Genomic DNA, 18,561 nt, shown 5'->3' on the forward strand with positions numbered 1-18,561 from the left:
CTGGACAGCTCTCAATAGTGATTAAGATACTGGACCAGAACCATAATGTTTTTAAGTTTTAAGATGGTGCGGAAAGATCGACTCGTTTCAGGAATGATAACATAAGAAATAGGGTTTGGTTATTTTATAAACAAGCTTTATTGAAACAAAAGAAAAACAATATTTAAACTTGTAAACCTGAACCCTAACAATAATAGATTACATGTTGTTTCTTAACCCGAACACACACATTCCCATTAAACAGCACTTCAAAGGCTCATACAGCTCTCATTCCACTTGCACATTAATTAATTGGGCAGAGAAGTTGGTAAATGGTGTGATGGACTAATAATGTGGAATCTTAAACAGGCATAATATATATGTCGCAAAAAAAATCAAACACCTAAAAGTAAGAACACTTCAAAAGCTATTCATTGGCTGTGAAACACTTTGGGCCATGATTACTATTTTATAAATGTACATTTAAAAAAAAAAAAAATTATTACACTAATTTAGGCAAAATGGGTGCATCAAATGTTACAATTCTGTTGATTAAAAAGAGTTTAAAATTCAACTGAAAAATTAGGGCCAATAATGTTAAAGAAATACTTTAGTCATTGAACAGTGCAATTGAAATGCAAAACTGAAGAATGAGAGGAGTGAAAAGGGAATGTAAACACAAGGTTAGTGGTTAACACAAAAGGAAAGATTTTTTATTATCTGAAATGCAGAAGATTAGATTCCAATTTAAGGACTGCATAGTCATCAAAAGAAAAGTCATGGAGAATGAAGTTATGGAAAAAGACGTTGAATATTTGCTTTGTTTTCTCCTGACAACTATGGCTATAATGTAGGTACATCAGAGGAGGATGTGAAATATTGTTAGAGTTAACTGAAAAATAAGTTTGTACAATAAAGGTTGTGCAGCTTGCTTGTCTTGGTGCCATGCACCGATAGGTGTTGAAGTCAAACAGGTGATTGCACAAGCTCTGAGTTAAATTTTTCAAACTGGCTTTGCGATGCACATTGTGAAGAAGAACTTGGAAGTAGCTAGTGTAATGCTTCTGCTTGAGGACATAGAGAAAGTTAAACTAGCTAAATACAGACTACTCATTCTAATCTCAGCTGTGGCGAACTTTGCAAAACCAATAATTTGCAATGAAATCGTACACATTGGATAATCAAAAATAATCAGTTCAAGGTGGTTCTTGACAAATTGAATATTTTTGAAAGCAAAGACCGAATAGATAATGAGGACACAGTAGCTATGCAGATTTTAAGTCAACATTCAATCAAGTATTGTTGAAGGAAATGTTACATCATGGGCAGCACAGTGGTTAGCACTGCTGTATCACAGCGCCAGAGATCTGGGTTCAATTCCAGCCTTGGATGACTTTGTGGAATTTGTACATGCTCCCTGTGTCTGCATAGGTATCCTTCAGGTACTCTGGTTTCCTCCCACAGTCCAAAGATGTGCAGGTTAGATGGATTGGCCATGATAAATTTCCCCTTGGTGTTCAAAAGGATAGGTGGCGTTACTGAGGTATGGGTATGTGGTGGGGGAGTGGGCCTAGACAAGGGTGCTCATTCAGAGGGCCAATGCAGGCTCAATGGACTGAAAGGCATCCTCCTGCATTGTAGGGATTCTGTGGATAAAAGCCTGATTGGAAAGGAAATAAAGAGGAAGGACACAAAAGAAAATTGTACGAAGTCTTACAACACCAGGTTAAAGTCCCAACAGGTTTGTTTCGATGTCACTAGCTTTCGGAGCGCTGCTCCTTCCTCAGGTGTTGGACTTTAACCTGGTGTTGTAAGACTTCGTACTGTGCTCACCCCAGTCCAACGCCGGCATCTCCACATCATGGCTACAAAAGAAAATAACAGCAGATGCTGTTAATTTGAAATAAAAACTGAAAATACTGGAACTACTCAGTTGGTCACGCAGCATCTGTGGAGAGAGAACAGCTAGAATTTCAGGTCGATAACCTTTCTTCATAAAAGTAAAATACTGAGGATGCTGGATATCTGAAACAAAATACTGGAAAAATTCAGGACTGGCAGCATCTGTGGCGAGAGAAATCAGAGTTAACGTTTTGAGTCTGTATGACTCTTCGGACCTTTGAAGAAGTCATATGGACCAGATGTTAACTCTTATTTTTCTCTCTCTCTCCACAGATGCTGCCAGACCTGAGTTTTTCCAGCATTTCTGTTTTTGTTTCAACTTTTATTCGTGATTGGTTGCGAATGGAGACGAATTGATAGTGATGTGCCCTGGAGTACCTTCAGTGTTTACTTTTGTGGTCTGCATCAAGAAATTATTTGAACATTGACATGGGAAGCACAATATCAAAATCTCTAAATGGCACAAAACTGTGGTTCTGTAATTCTAATTGTATTTGAAGCTGAAGATTTCATTGGCTTTTCCTCTAAAATTTGACTTTGCATTCTTTGTGAGGTTATTCACTTTGGGCATAAGAATAGAAAAACATTTAATGAACAACAAGTTACTTTGCAGGTACAGCAGCAATTAGGATCGCAAATGGCATGTGAGCCTTTATTACAAGGAGCTCAGAATACAAAGAAGCTATCCTCCCATTGTACAGGGACTTAGTGAACCTACACCTTAAACACTGCAATTTTGGTCCCCATTTTTAAGGAAGAATATAGTTGCATTGGAGGCAGGACAGAGAAAGTTCATTTGAATGATCCCTGGGATAAAAGGATTGGCCTATGATGAGAGGCTGGATAAATTGGGCCTATAATTCTCTGGAGTTTAGAAGAATGACAGGTGATCATATTGAAACATTCAAGAATATGATAGAGCTTGATAGGGTAAACACAGATGTTGCTTCCCCTGGCTGGGACATCTAGAACAAGGAGCACAATTTCAGGATTGGGGGCTGACCATTTAGAATCATAGAATTTACAGTGCAGAAGGAGGCCATTTGGCCCATCGAGTCTGCACCAGCCCTTGGGACTGAGATGTGGAAACCTTTCTTCACCCAAAGGGCTGGGACTCTTTGCAATTCCCTACACCAGAGGGTTGCGGATACCCCTGCATTGAATATATTTAACACTGAGATAGACAGATTTTGGTAGTCTCAGGAATCAACGGAGCACACTCAATGGGCCATGTTGCCTTCTCCTGGCCCTATTTCTCAGGTTATGACATGTGAATTGATTAGAAGTTAAAGAGATCTGATTCCATCCTATGTTGATTAATACAAGTAACTAATGATTACAAGTATTATGGGCCAGGGTTTAGAGAACACCAAAGTATGTCATGGAGTTCACCTGACCTACAACCTTTAATAGATTTTGGTTATGAGGAGCACAAGGGCCCACTTTCCAGGTGTGATGCAACAGAGATCTTAAGTATTTTTAAACAAAACAATGTTTATTCTATGAATCCAGTTAACATTTTATAAACACACAGTAAACATCTTATAAACTACCAACACTGATACCCCCCCCCCCCCCAAAGATACAGTACTCTATAGATAACCCTTAGTAACTTTCCTAACAACATCCATAAGCCTTTTTTCCTACAAAAACAGTAGGTTTGCATTCCTTACAGAAACGGTTATTACTTTGAAATTATCAAGTGATCTGGAGACATTCTAGCATGCAGAGAGAGAGACCAAAATACACCTTGGTTTGGATGCAGCTCCTCAACTGACTAAAACCGAAAGTAAAACTCCGAGCCAAAAACAGCTTCCAGCTCAAAACGAAAGTAAAAAGCAGAGCCAGAGCCCAGCTCCACCCACACACTGACATCACTGCAGCCACTTGAGAAGACAAATATTTCTTAAAGTGACATTCCCATGACCCAAGTAACTGGACAACATTATAATAGGGCAGGAACAAGGGAGCACCATTGCTCATGAAGGCTTTCTTGCTGTTTGGATTTCAAAACAACACGTCACTCCAATTAATTTGATTGTTAATGTCCTTTATCCTTTCATGTATTCAGAGGAAACCAAATGTTATAAATGTGCTTCTTGCTTTACAAGTCCTCTGAGGATCGTATTGAAGAATTGGAAAAAAGTCACTTGAAAGCACTGAACTGCAAAGAAGAAGAGTTTGAGCAGCAATTACAGACTTCTCAGCATGAGTTTCAGGAACAGTTAAAAAAGGCTTTGGTATGTATCGTGTAACCTGAGATTTTTATTGCATTCTAAATAGATCAATCGTTATCTGTCATTGCTAAATGCATATTGGGGAACAATACTGTATATACCGTGTCTCATCAGTACCCTGACTGAAGTCTCTCTCCCCCCCCCCCCCCAAAAACCTGGCCTCACTCAGACTGTCATGGTGATGGTGTTGCTCTTACAACCAAATGATGCCTTGTATCTGAGGAGTAGTGAATGGTACATTGCACAGTTATCTGCGAACATCCCCACTTCTGACTATATGTTGGAAGGAAGATCAGCTGAAGATGGTTGGGCCGAGGACACTACCCTGAGGAATTCCTGCAGTGATGTCCTGGAGTCGAGATGATTGACCTCCAACCACCGCAGCCCTTGTGCCAGGTATGATTCCAACCAGCAGAGTTTCCATCTGATTCCCATTGACACCAATTTTGTTATGGGCTCCTTGATGCAACACTCTGTCAAATGCTGTCTTCATGTCAACTTCACTCTTCCGCAGCACGGTGGCGTAGTAGGTTAGCCCTGCAGCCTCACGGCGCTGAGGTCCCAGGTTCGATCCTGGCTCTGGGTCACTGCCTGTGTGAAGTTTGCACATTCTCCCCGTGTTTGCGTGGGTTTCACCCTAACAACCCAAAAATGTGCAGGGTAGGTGAATTGCCCCTTAACTGGAATTTTTTTTTTTTAAACAAAAAAAAACTTCACTCTTCCATCTGGCATTTGGCTCTTTTGTTCATGTTTGAACCAAGCCTGTAATGAGGTCAGGAGCTGAATGACCCTGGCATTCATGGGCAGCTATTGCTGTGTGAGTGCAACTTGAAAGCACTGATGATGGTCCCCTTCCACATTGCTGGGTAAATGCCAGTTTTGTAGCTGTTCAGGAGCACAAATCTTCAGTACTATTGCCGGAATATTTTCAGGGACATTAAATAGCAGTTGCAGTATCCAGTGCCTTCACTCATTTGATATCAAATGGAATGAATCGAATTGGCTGAAGATGCTGGGGACCTCCAGATGAGGCCGAGAGGAATCATCCACTTGGCACTTCCAGCTGAAGGTGGCTGTGAATGCTTTAACCCTTCTTTGCGCTGATGTGGATCATTAAGGATGGGGATATTTTTGGAGCTTCCTCCTCCAGTGTGTCCACCACCATTGCAATGGAGGGGCTGCAGAGGAGATTCACCAGGATGTTGCCTGGGATGGAATATTTAAGTTACGAAGAGAGGTTGGACAGGCGTGGATTGTTTTCGCTGGAGCAGAGGAGACCGAGGGACAGCCTGATCGAGGTATACAAGAACATGAGGGCATTGACAGGTTGGATAGGGAGCAGTTGTTCCCCTTAGTTGAAAATCAGTTACGAGGGGACACAAGTTCAAGGTGAGAGGCAGGAGGTTATGGGGGGATTTGAAGAAAAATCTTTTTTACCCAGAGGATGATGATGGTCTGGAATGCACTGCCTGAGGCTCCTATCATAGAATCCCTACAGTGCAGAAGAGGCCATTCGGCCTATCGAGTCGACACAAACCCTCTGAATGAGCACCCCACCAAGCCCCACTACCCTATCCTATTCCCATAACCCCACCTAACGTTTAGGACACCACGGGCAATTTAGCATGACCAATCCACCTAAGCCACATATCTTTGGACTGTGGGAGGAAACCGGAGCACTCGGAAGAAACCCAGGCAGACACAGGAGAAAGTGCAAACTCCACACAGACAGTGACCCGAGACTGGAATTGAACCTGGGTCCATGGCGCTGTGAGGCAGCAGTGCTAACCACTGTGCCATCGTGCCACCCAATCTTCTACCTTCTGAATCCCCAGACCTGCCTCACTCGGAATCACACCCTCCTGCCCCTGACCTCAGACCAAATGAGAAGACCCTATCCTAAGGGGTGTGACTCTCCTGATTGTCCAGGTAACACCCTCCCTGCCTGATGCATTGCAATGTCTGTAGCTCGGCATCCAGCTCAATGACTCTGAGCGGAATCTGCTCTTGCCACCAACACTTATTGCAGGCGTATTTGCCCTTTAATCATGTGTCAAGGAATACCCATATTCTGCTGTTGTATCTGCTAAATCTCAGATACTGCGACCATTATATCAATCAAAGTTTTACCCAGGTGCCCTTAGTTGCAAGATGGACAAAGGACAAACACAAATAAAGATTCAATAAGTTTATTAATATTAATACTATTAACGCTTCAATTACCCACATAAAACAAGAGGATACCCCAGATTCAAGTATACTACCCGCAAAGATGGCTTGGTAGTCTGTGGATCTGATCGCAGGAATTCCTCTGGCCCGTCTTCAAAAAGGTGGTTCTCGCTGGCGGTCACTTCCTTGTTTCCTTCCTTCCTTCTGGTCTGGTCAAGGTCATCTGGCACGCTGAGTCTTTGCTGCTGGTGTGTCTGAGATGTGTACCCCTCCCTCCCCGCCTTTCCAGAAACTTCTCTGGCCAATGACGTCTTGAGAGGGAGTCCCAATACCCAGTGGGTTTCTTGATGTCTGCCTGACAGGACACCAGGTCCCGCCCCGAGGTGTCCATCTCCATGGTGTTGCTTACATGTGACCTGTTGCCATGTAAGGTAATGGCAGGAACTCTAGATGACAGAAAGTCTGGCCTGATCTGGGCTTCTAACAATATGCCGGTGCATTTCAATGGGGTGTGATGATCTCCTGCTGGGTCTCAGTAGAGTGTGATAATCTTTGATGGGTAATTGATGGGATAGGCCCAGACGTTTTCTGGCCGCTTGTCTGATGGTTGGGTATTTGACTTTGGTCAAGCCTGAATTCCAACAGCCTGAGGTTTGACTGCAGTATGATTTTAAAATGCCCAATTCTTTAATTTACGATATCTAATTTAATCGGGCGAATTCCTTAATTCAAAATAGCCAATTTTAATCGGGCCTAAATCTAGGCCTTGCTAGGTTACTACACTGCAGTCACAGCGCATCACCCAACCTGTCCTCTTTATTATGTGATCAAACACTGCTCCCAATAACCTTTCCTCCCGCTGGGAAATCGTACTACAATTAATAAAACCTTACGACTTCTGGTGGCGGCTATGAAGGAGTAAGTCGCACATTTGGTGGCTCCCGCTCTGGTCGGACTTTTGAACCTTTTCCCCTGATTTTCTACCGGACTTGAATTGTAAAACTGATGACAGAGGCAGTTGTGTCCTGAATTCCCATATCAGTGCATGGAGAGAAGGACTAGAGTGCTTGTAAAGGCAGAAACAGATAGACAGAGAAGGCTTGGGCTGAAGCTGCAGCAGGAGACAGCATGGCGGAGGACTGGACATCTGGTTTGTCGACCCAGCGGTCAACGGAGCAGCTGATGCAAATTATTCAGGAAGGCTTTGCTAAGCAGAAACGGGACTGCTTGGACCCGATAAAAGAGTTAATTGAGCGGCTGGAGCTTAGATTAGACGCCCAAGATCGGGCGATCCAGAAAGTAGAGAAGGCGCTGGCTGAGCAGGAGGAACATCAAACTGAGGTGCAGTTGGAGACGGAGAGACCAGCAGAAGAAGCTCCTGGAGAAAGTGGAGGACCGAGAGAATAGGTCCCGCCGGCAGAACTTGAGAATCGTTGGGCTCCCGGAGGGGTCCGAAGGAGCGGACGCTGGGGCATACATCGCAGACATATTTGAGAAGCTGCTGGGGGATGGGGCATTCTCCCGGTCCTTGGAGGTGGACAGGGCTCACAGAGCACTTGCGAGGAAGCTGCAAATGGGAGACCCCCCCCCGAGGGCAATGGTGGTGAGATTCCACAGGTACTTGGATAAGGAGCGCATTCTACAGTGGGCCAAGCAGACACTGAGCTGTAAGTGGGACAAACGTATCCTGCGGGTTTACCAAGACCTGAGTGTGGAAGTGGCCAGGAGAAGAGCAGGCTTCAACCAGAGTAGGTTGATCCTTTTTAAGAAAAAGGTGAAGTTCAGACTGTTGTATCCGGCCCGCCTCTGGGTCACGCATGAGGAACAGCACTTTTATTTTGAGTCGCCTGAGGACGCGCTGGACTTCGAGAAAAGGAAAGGACTGGTGGTGGACTGAGCACTTTTGAACTTTGCTGCAATGTTCTTGGTTTTTTTTGTTGGTTTTTTTCTGTTCTTTTAAAAAAAAAAATTTTTTTTTAAAGTTTCTCTTTTTTCATTTTGTGGAAGCTGTTTGTAATGCCTTTTGCATTGCTTTGGGACCAGCAGTAGAGCTGAGTGAGTTAAGGTTTTCATTTGCACTGTTGGGGGATGGAGGTGTGCTTGTTTAGATCTTGGTGTTTTTCTGTCGGGCAATTGCGTGCGGATTGTTTGATGTTGGAGTATGTTTGTATGAGCGGGGGGGGGGGGAGGGTACAACAGGTGGGAGACTATCCGGCGCCAGGGATGGGGGCCACCAAGTTAGCTGGGCGGGCTAGCTCATGGAAGCGCAGTGGGGGGTGTGCATATGTTCGCTTTATTAAAGAGGTTGGGTTACAGAGTGTTGTTACTAGGTGGGGATGGGGTGGTCAATGTTCTGCTGACGAGGGAGGGACTTGGGCTAAAAGGGACAGAGAGGAGGTTGGGGGCAGAGGCTGCCTGGGAGCGGACCGGTGGAGGCGCGGAGCATGGGCTGGAGGCGGGCCCAAAAAAGGGGATGGCTGATCGACGAACTAGGTTGATCACCTGGAATGTTCGAGGGTTAAATGGGCCGGTCAAAAGGGTTCGCGCATCTTAGGGGACTGAAGGCGGACGTGGTAATGTTGCAGGAGATGCACCTTAGAGTAACTGATCAGATTAGATTGAGGAAAGGCTGAGTCAGTCAGGTATTTCACTCGGGACTAGACTCAAAGGCTAGAGGGGTCACGATCCTGATCAATAAGCGGGTTGTGTTTGAGACGGGTAGAATCATTTTGGATATGGGAGGTTGGTACATTATGGTCAGTGGGAAACTGGAGGGGGTGCAGGTGGTGTTAGTAAAAGTGTGTGCCAAATTGGGATGAGGTGGAGTTTATAAAGAGGATGCTGGACAATATACTGGACCTGGAGTCGCACAGGTTGGTCATGGGACGGGACTTCAATACAGTTATTGACCCTGGCTTGGGCCGGTCAAGCTCGAAAACGGACAGGGTGCCAGCAATGGCAAAGGAACTAAGAGGGTTCATGGAGCAGATTGGGGGGGGGGGGGTAGATCCATGGATATTTGGGCAGCCGAGGGTGAAGTTCTTCTCCTCACACGTGCATAAAGTGTACTCCTGGATTGATTTCTTTATTTTGAGCAGGGCCTTGCTGGCAGGGGTGGTGGACACGGGGTAGTCGGCGATCACAATCTCAGACCATGCTTTGCACTGGGTTGACCTGCAGGTTAGTAAAGACAGGAACCAGCAACTGCAATGGAGGTTAGATGTGGGCCTTTTGGCTGACGAAGGGGTGTGCGAGCGGCTGAGGAAATGTATTCAGAACTACCTGCAGGTCAACGACACGGGGGAAATTTCAGCAGCGGTGGTGTGGGAAGCACTGAAGGTGGTGGTCAGAGGGGAGCTGATCTCGATCCAGGCCCATAGGGAGAAGGTGGACAGGGCAGAGACGGACCGACTGGTAAAGGAGATACTACAGATCGATACGACGTACGTGGAGATCCCAGAGGCAGGGCTTTTAAGGGAACGGCGGAGGCTACAGGCAGAGATCGGCTTGTTAACCACAGGGAGGACGGTGGAGCAGCTGAGAAAGGCGAGGGGGGCATTCTATGAGCATGGAGAGAAGGCCAGCAGAATGCTTGCACAGCAGCTTAGAAAGAGGAACGCAGCCAGGGAGATAGGGGAAGTAAACGACGGAGATGGGAACCTGGTTGGAGATTCAGCAGGGGTGAATAAGGCGTTTACGGACTTCTACAGTAGGTTGTACAGGTCGGAACCCCCTAAGGGGCCAGAGGGGATGAGGCACTTCTTGGAGGGGCTGAATTTCCCAAAGGTGGACGGGCAGCTGGTAGAAGGGTTGGGTGCCCCGATCGGGTTGGAAGAGATAGTGGAGGGTCTGAAGGCCAGGCAGTCAGGTAAAGCCCCGTGGCCGGACGGGTACCCAGTGGAGTTTTATAAAAAGTTCTTTGGGATATTGGGGCCACTGTTGATGAGGATGTTCAATGAGGCAAGGGAAAGAGGGGTGCTGCCCCCGACGATGTCACAGGCCACGATTTCGCTGTTTCTGAAGCGGGACAAGAACCCGGAGCTGTGTGGGTCCTACAGGCCGATATCCCTGTTGAATGTGGATGCTAAATTGCTGGCCAAAATTTTGTCCTCCAGGATTGAGGATTGTGTTCCGGACGTTATTGGGGAGGACCAGACGGAGTTTGTTAAGGGTAGGCAATTGGTGGCCAATGTAAGAAGGTTGTTAAACGTGATCATGAGGCCCACGGAAGGTAGGGAGATGGAGGTAATGATCGCAATGGATGCAGAAAAGGCTTTTGATCGGTTCGAATGGGATTATCTGTGTGAGGTACTGGGACGGTTCGGATTTCGGCGGGGCTTTATTGACTGGGTCAGGTTGCTGTATCAGGCTCCTGTGGCAAGCCTACAGACGAATAGGGCAACATCGGACTATTTTAGACTGTACCGGGGAACGAGACAGGGATGCGCCCTCTCCCCACTGTTGTTCGCGCTAGCTATAGAGCCGTTGGCAATTGCTCTGAGAGCCTCAAGGGGCTAGAAGGGGCTGCTCGTGGGGGGGGGGGGGGGGGGGGATGGAGGAAATCATGAGGATTCTAGGGGAATTTGGCTGGTTTTTGGGGTGTAAGCTAAATATGGGGAAAAGTGAAATGTTTGCGGTCCAGGCGAGGGGACAGGAGAGGCGATCGGGGGAGCTGCCGTTTAGATTAGTAGGGGGAAGCTTTCAGTACCTAGGCATTCAAGTGACTCGGGAATGGGACCTGCTGCATAAATTAAATCTGGCCCGACTAGTAGACCAAATGAAGGACGATATTCGGAGCTGGGACGCGCTTCCGTTGTCACTGGCTGTGAGGGTGCAGACGGTGAAGATGACAGTCCTCCCGAGATTCCTGTTTGTATTTCAGTGTCACCCCATCTTTATTCCGCGGTCCTTTTTTAAATGGGTCAACGAAGTGACCACTGGCTTTGTTTGGGCGGGCAATACCCCGCGAGTAAGAAAGGTATGCTTGAGGGGAGTTGGGCAGAAGGCGGGCTGGCGCTGCCAAAGTTTAGTAACTATTTCTGTGTGGCGAATATAGCCATGATCAGGAAGTGGGTGGTGGGGGGAGAGGTCGGCATGGAAGTGTATGGAGGCGGCTTCATGCAAGGGCACCAGTCTGGGGGCGTTGGTAACTGCGCCTCTGCCTTTCCTGCCGGCACGGTCCTCCACCAGCCCCGTGGTGGTGGCGGCCCTGAGAGTCTGGGGGCAATGGAGGAGACGTGGGCGCAGAGGGAGCATCGGTCTGGTCCCCAATCTGTAATAATCACCGCTTGCCCCGGGAAGTTTGGATGGGGGGGTTCCGGATATGGCGGAGAGCAGGGATTGAGAGGATGGGGGATATGTTTATAGAGGGGAGCTTTTCGAGTATGAGGGCGCTGGAGGAGGAGTTTGGGTTGGCGAGGGGAAACAAATTCAGGTACCTGCAGGTGCGGGACTTCCTACGTAAACAGGCATCAACCTTCCCGCTCCTACCGCTAAGGGGGATTCAGGACAGGGTAGTTTCCAGAGGATGGGTAGGAGAAGGGAGCGTCTCTGACATTTACAAGGAACTTATGGGGTCAGAGGAGATGCAGACCGAGGAGCTGAAGCGCAAATGGGAGGAGGAGCTGGGAGGAGAGATAGAGGATGGTCTATGGGTGGACGCGTTTAGTAGAGTCAGCGCGTCCACAACATGTGCCAGGCTCAGCCTGATACAATTCCAGGTCGTTCATCGGGCTCACATGACAGTGGCCCGGATGAGCAGATTCTTTAGGGTGGAAGACCGGTGTGCAAAATGTGCTGGAGGACCAGCGAACCATGTCCACATGTTCTGGACATGTCCGAAGCTTAGGGGTTTTGGCAGGGGTTTGGAGATGTCATGTCCACTGCGTTAAAAAGGGTGGCACGGGTGGCACTGAGCCCAGAGGTGGCGATTTCCGGGGCGTCGGAAGACCCGGGAATTCAGGAGGAGAAAGAGGCAGATGTTCTAGCCTTTGCTTCCCTGGTAGCCCGGAGACGGATGCTATTAGCTTGGAGGGACTCAAAGCCCCCGAAGTCGGAGACCTGGCTATCGGACATGACTAGCTTTCTCTGTTTGGAGAAAATCAAGTTTGCCTTGAGAGGGTCACTGTTAGGGTTCGCCCGGAGGTGGCAATCGTTTGTCGATTTCTTCGCGGAAAATTAATCGTCAGCAGGGGGCGGGTTAGTTTAGCTTAGAGTAGGGGGTTAATAAAGGTGGGACCTGTAAGGAAGGGAGACGGCTTTTGCGCTATGTTTGTAGTTTTATGTACATTGTTTATTTAGTTGTTACAATACCAAAAATACCTCAATAAAATGTTTATTTTTTTTAAAAAATGAATAAAACCTTACATTGACTAAAAGATTATGTGAATTTTGAAGATAAATGAGCAAAATATTCACCAACCAATCACATCTTTTCATGTGATGTCGCTCAGAATGTGGTTACACTACTCTGGAACCACAGATTGCACTGGACTCTATGGTTAGCTCTTCTAGTTGTGGTTGACTGCTTCCAGTCACCCACTCTTTTGCCATGCTTCCCAACCTTAGTTACCATGCTTCTATAGAAAATAATACACCATCAACAAAAGCAAGAAACTCTTTTTGCAGCCAATAAATGTTTACAGTTCCCTCCCTTAGAATATAATTCTTCTATCGCCAGGACCTTTTTGGGTGAAATCTTCTTGCTGACTTCAATGAAGCAGACTTGTATTTAGGTTGCGCATATTTCTATTAAAGCACTGAATTTGGCTCTCCAGCAAATCAAAGCAGAGGCCTGTTTTTGCCAGGCTATAACCTGCTCTTAAGCCTCTGAATCAGAATTCCAACCGTGCAGGATTACAAGATGGAAGGTATTGCATAGAATGCTCATGAACAAATCTTTTTGATTTCAATGGCGGTTCATAGTTTGACTGTATGTTTTAATTGACTGACCACAAAATCAGGTTAATCAGACACCTTTAGCCAACCTGTAATCCAGTCCGTGCACAATGTTCATACTGCAACTGGTGTTGATCGCTGCTTACAATTCTCAGCAGCACTAACTAGTATCGATTAACATGTTTCTGATGAGAATTGAATATTTTGTACAAACTTAAATATATTCAGCTCTCTATCACCTAAAGCTCTTCACACACCCTTTTCAGCACGTTGCCTTATGAATGTCCCGAAACCCTCGGACAAATGGAAATCAGCAGAGGCAATTCTGGAAAGATTTCACCAGTTTTTTTGGCTTTGCTTCAGCAAAGCAACAATCACTCACTCTCAGAGTCTCTTTCGACAGAAAGCAATTCTTATGCATGATGGCTGACATATGATGGACATTTTTGAAAAGGTATGTGCTGATATGAAGCGACTTGCTCATATGGTGTTAACTATTTTTGACAGGATAAGTGTCATGCTGAGCACCAGGAACAACGGCAGGAGCGAGAGCAGCAAACTGTGCTCGCATTAGAAGACCAGGAGTTGCAGCGACAGGCGGTTCAGGGACAAGCAGCAAAACAAATCCAGGAATTGCAAGCGGAATTGGAAACCTTCAAAACGGTAAGCCAGAATTCAATTGTAATTCTTAAAAGAAAATTGAACTGCAGCACAATCAGTGAATGCACTTCCAAATCCTGTCAATATCTGAGAGGTTTTATAATTCATTACAAGAGGTTTTAGGTTATAAGAACCAGTTACTCGTAATGCAAACAAGTTTGTAAAGTGACTAGTAAATGCAATGTTGAGACATTTATGAGAGGAACTCTCCTACTGACCATCACCAACTGATCTCCTGTTTGGAGTAGCAGCAAGCAGAGAGAGAGCTTAAAACATATTCTCTGCACTTTTGCTGTGCTCATGACCACAATCTTGTGTCTGCTAGTGATTGCAGTTGCATTGTTGGAGTACTGACCAGTTTTGTTAGCAGGAGACTCACAACTAACATTCTGTAATTCCCTCTTAACTTGAATTGCTTCTTTTTCTATTATTTCCCAGAAGCATTGATGTACTGAACTCGAATGATGTTGAACAAACTTTTTTGGCAGCTCAGGAAAGTGTGAGAAAGGGTTAAAGCAAAACATTTAAGCCAGTAGTGTCTCAGGAATAGCAATTTTGAAGAGCTAGAGAAGAAGGAGGAAGGGAGGTTTATCAGTTATTTTTGTCAATTCAGGTAGTCTTTGTTTTTGAAAATGTTTTTATTAAAGTTTTTACATTTTATACAAATTTGCAAAATAATACAAACAACTAGCATTAAACCACTCCATGCAAATACCCAAAATGACCCTTCAATCCAAGGAACAAGAACCCCCCTTAGTCACCCACATTTAGCTGGACCAGGCTCAGTCTCGCACATGACGCTGTGGCGTTCACCATCTGTAGCCCCTCATTCCATACCTCCTCCTCCAGTATTGGCCCCAATTCGTCCGCCCATTTAGCCTTTACCCCTTCCACCAAATTCAACTCTTCTCCCACGATCCGTTCATACGTGTCGGATGTACTGCCCTCCTCCGACCCCGAACAAGGGAGAATCCTCTCCAATAAGTGTCATGTGAGAGTGCCTTTAAGAAATGGGTGTTTAAGAAATGTACCTTTAAGAAATGGGTGTTTATCAGTGATGTCAGAGTGTGGGTGGAGCTGGGCTGTCTGTCAGCTTTTTACTTTTGTTTTAGGCTGTTTGCTGCAGGGTGTGTTTTAGTTTCGTTTTCAGTGTTGGAGCTGAAGCCAGACAAAGCAGGTGTACTGTTGATCTCTCTGCCATGAAAAGACTATCTCTTGATCATTTGGTGAATTCAGAATTATAAATGTTTTCAGGAGTGAATGTAAACCTTATGTGCTCATGTTAAAAGGTGTTTCTTTTGTCTTCTGGGTGTTGTTTGGGAAGTTATTAAGGATTACTTAGTTTTGTATTCGTTGGGGGTTGTATTTGAATTGATGGCTGCTAAGATGTACACTGTATGTTTTAAAAAGGTTAACTTGAGTTCATAGAATAAACATTGTTTTGCTTTAAAAAATACTTTTCCATTTCTGCTGTACCACACCTATAGAGTGGGCCGTGTGCTCCTCATACCACAATCTATTAAAGATGTGGGTCAGGTGAACTCCATGATACACTTTGGGGTTCTCTAAAACCTGGCCCATAACAAATTGCGGGCTCGAGGGGGATAAAAGTCTTATCTATTTTATTGGCTTAGTGAACTTAACGACAGTGAGGAGTGTGCATATTGTGGTATTTTAGTTTAAGTAGGGTGTGTGTTGTGGACAATGGCTCTTTCAGAGGCTCTGAAGTTTTTTGGGGTGGAGATGGTCACACGCAGTACCTTACGGACAGAGACTAATGCAGACTGTTAGATTTGGCAAAACATTGCAGTTAACATTACCTGACAAAATGTAAAATGATAAGGTAATTATGGCGGTGGCTGAGCATTTAAAGTTGCCTGAGATAAAGTTTGACTCATTGGAAATGGCAAAAAATTCAGTTACAACTTTAACAAATGGAACATGAGAAAGAATTAAATCAGCTTGAATACGAAAGAGAGAGAGAGGAAAAAGAAAAGGAGAGAGCAGAAAGGAGAAAAGAAAGAATAGCCCGAGCAGAACAAAAAGAAAGAGAAAGGGAGATACAGATCAGGGAAAAAGATAAAGAGAGAGAGTTTGAACTTCAGAAAATGGCCATGAAACATGACAGTCAGTTAAAACTGGCACACGTAAAGGGAAACGTACAGTTGGATGATAGTGATGAGAATAGTGAGAGAGAGCGTCAAAGTCGAAGGCTTGGTGGGGATCTATTTAAATATGTGCAAGCATTGCCAAGGTTTGACGAGAAGGAGGTGGAAGCCTTTTTCATTTCATTTGAGAAGGTAGCTAAACAAATGAAATGGCCACAGGACATGTGGGTGTTACTGATTCAAACAAAACTGGTAGATAGGGCTAGTGAAGTGTTTGCATCACTACCGGAGGAGGTATCTGGGACGTATGAGGAGGTGAAAAAAAAATCTTGGGTGCATATGAACGAGTGCCTGAAGCCTACAGACAAAGGTTTAGAAATTTAAGAAAAGAATTTGGTCAAACATACATGGAGTTTGAAAGGCTCAAACAGAGTAAGTTTGATAGGTGGATAAGGGCTTTGAAAATAGACCAAACATATGAAGCTCTCAGAGAAATTATACTTTTGGAGGAGTTTAAAAATTCAATTCTTGATGTAGTGAGAACTCATGTGGAAGAGCAGAGGGTTAAAACTGCAAGATTAGCAGCAGAAATGGCAGATGATTATGAATTAGTTCATAAATCAAAGCTTGGTTACTGACATAAGCTTCAGCCTGTGAGGGATAGAAACTGGGGACATGAGAAATACTGAAGTGGTGATCTGATGGGAGATAATAAGGGGAGTGTATCTCAGACTAAAAAATCCAGGAGGGTGGAAGAGACATGAAAAGTTTCTAATGTTTTCACTGTAATAAACTAGGCCACAGTGTTGGTGGCGGAAGAAAAGCAGGGAAGGCTGATATGGTAAAATAGGATAAGACCATGGGGTTTATTAAAGTGGTAAAGGAAAGCCCAAGTGAAGCGAAGGAGGTGCAAAAGATTGTACAGCCTGATCAAGAGGTGATTGATAAGAAGGTGCCAGATCTCTTTAAAGAATTTACTTGTGTGGGTTAAGTTTACTCATGTGCATCAAGAGGAGCAGGGAAAGAAGTCACAATTTTAAGAGATACGGGAGCTGGTCAATCTTTAATGGTAAGAGATGAGGAATTATGTAGTTTGGGAAGAATGTTGCCAGAAAAGGTGGTAATATGTGGAATTCAGGGTGAGAGGAGTAGTGTTCCATTATATAAGGTAAGATTGGAAAGTCCAGTGAAGAGTGGTGAAGTGGTAGTAGGAGTAATAGAGGAACTATCTTGTCCAGGAATACAGTTTATCTTGGGTAATGATATAGCTGAATCGCAGCTGGGAGTGATGCCTACGGTGGTTGATAAGCCAGTGGAAAATTAGACAACTGAAGTGTTGAAGGATGAATATTCTGGGATTATTCCGGATTGTGTAGTAACAAGGTCGCAAAGTCACAGGTTAAGACGAGGAGAAATCAGAGTGAAGATAAAGGTGAAGTGCAATTATCAGAAACGCTTTTTGATCAGGTGGTTGGAAAAGAACAGGTGGAGGATGAGGCGGATACTTTTAGTTCAGGAAAACTGGCGGAGTTACAACAGCAAGTTGTTGAAATACAACGGATGTATCAGAATGCATACACGGAAGAGGAATCTGAGTGGCTACCAGAGTGTTATTACCATAAAAGTGATGTCTTGATGAGAAAATGGAGACCTTTACATATGCAGGCGGATGAAAAGTGGGCAGAAGTTGATCAAGTAGTATTGCCGGTAGGGTATAGAAAAGAGGTGTTGCGAGTTGCACATGAGGTACCAGTTGGCGGTCATTTGGGAATAAGGAAAACTCAAGCTAAAATACAAAAACATTTTTATTGGCCAGGACTACATAAAGATGTAGTTAAATTTTGTCAATCATATCACACATGTCAAGTGATAGGGAACCCTCAAGCGGTGATAAAACCAGCGCCCTTAATACCCATTCCAGCATTTGAAGAATCTTTTACAAGGGTCCTAATTGATTGCGTAGGACCGCTTCCTAAAACGAAAAGTGGGAATCAATATCTTTTGACTACCCACAGAAATACAATCAGATCAAGGATCAAATTTTACCTCAAGGTTATTCAAATAAGTTATGGATAGCTTAGGAATAAAACAAATTAAATCAATTGCGTACCATCCAGAATCGCAGGGAGCATTAGAAAGGTGGCATCAGACATTCAAGACAATGTTGAGTGCTTATTGTCACGATTATCCACAGGATTGGGATAAAGGAATTCCATTCGTACTGTTTGCAGTTAGGTATACACCTAATGAGTCAACCAAATTCAGTCCTTTTGAACTAATTTTTGGTCATGAGGTAAGAGGACCACTTAAATTGATGAAGGAAAGATTGGTGAGTGAGAAATCAGAACTTATATTACTGGATTACGTGTCAAACTTTAGGGAACGATTAAATAGAGTAGGTGAATTGGCTAGACAGCATTTAAAAGTTTCACAAAATGTGATGAAACGGGTAGCGGACAAGATGTCCAAAGTTTGTAGTTTTGCCACTGGTGATAAAGTTTTAGTGTTGTTACCAGTGGTAGGTGAGCCTTTAAAAGCTATGTTTTGTGGACCTTATCAGATTGAAATGAAATTAAGTGAGGTGAATTATGTGGTGAAAACACCAGATA

At 44.6% G+C, this 18,561-nt stretch overlaps 1 protein-coding gene across 3 annotated transcripts in view; it reads left to right on the forward strand.

Moving 5' to 3' along the window:
- golga4 (golgin A4) overlaps window positions 1-18,561 on the forward strand; it is a 297,304-nt gene that overhangs the window by 160,630 nt on the left and 118,113 nt on the right. For all 3 annotated transcript variants that reach the window (XM_072467359.1, XM_072467360.1, XM_072467361.1), the window contains exons 13-14: window positions 3,993-4,121; window positions 13,692-13,847. In XM_072467359.1, coding sequence (XP_072323460.1) covers window positions 3,993-4,121; window positions 13,692-13,847 — 285 coding nt within the window. The remainder of the gene's footprint in view (window positions 1-3,992; window positions 4,122-13,691; window positions 13,848-18,561) is intronic.

The sequence above is a fragment of the Scyliorhinus torazame genome, chromosome 11 (assembly GCF_047496885.1).
Source record: "Scyliorhinus torazame isolate Kashiwa2021f chromosome 11, sScyTor2.1, whole genome shotgun sequence".
Lineage (NCBI taxonomy): Eukaryota > Metazoa > Chordata > Chondrichthyes > Carcharhiniformes > Scyliorhinidae > Scyliorhinus > Scyliorhinus torazame.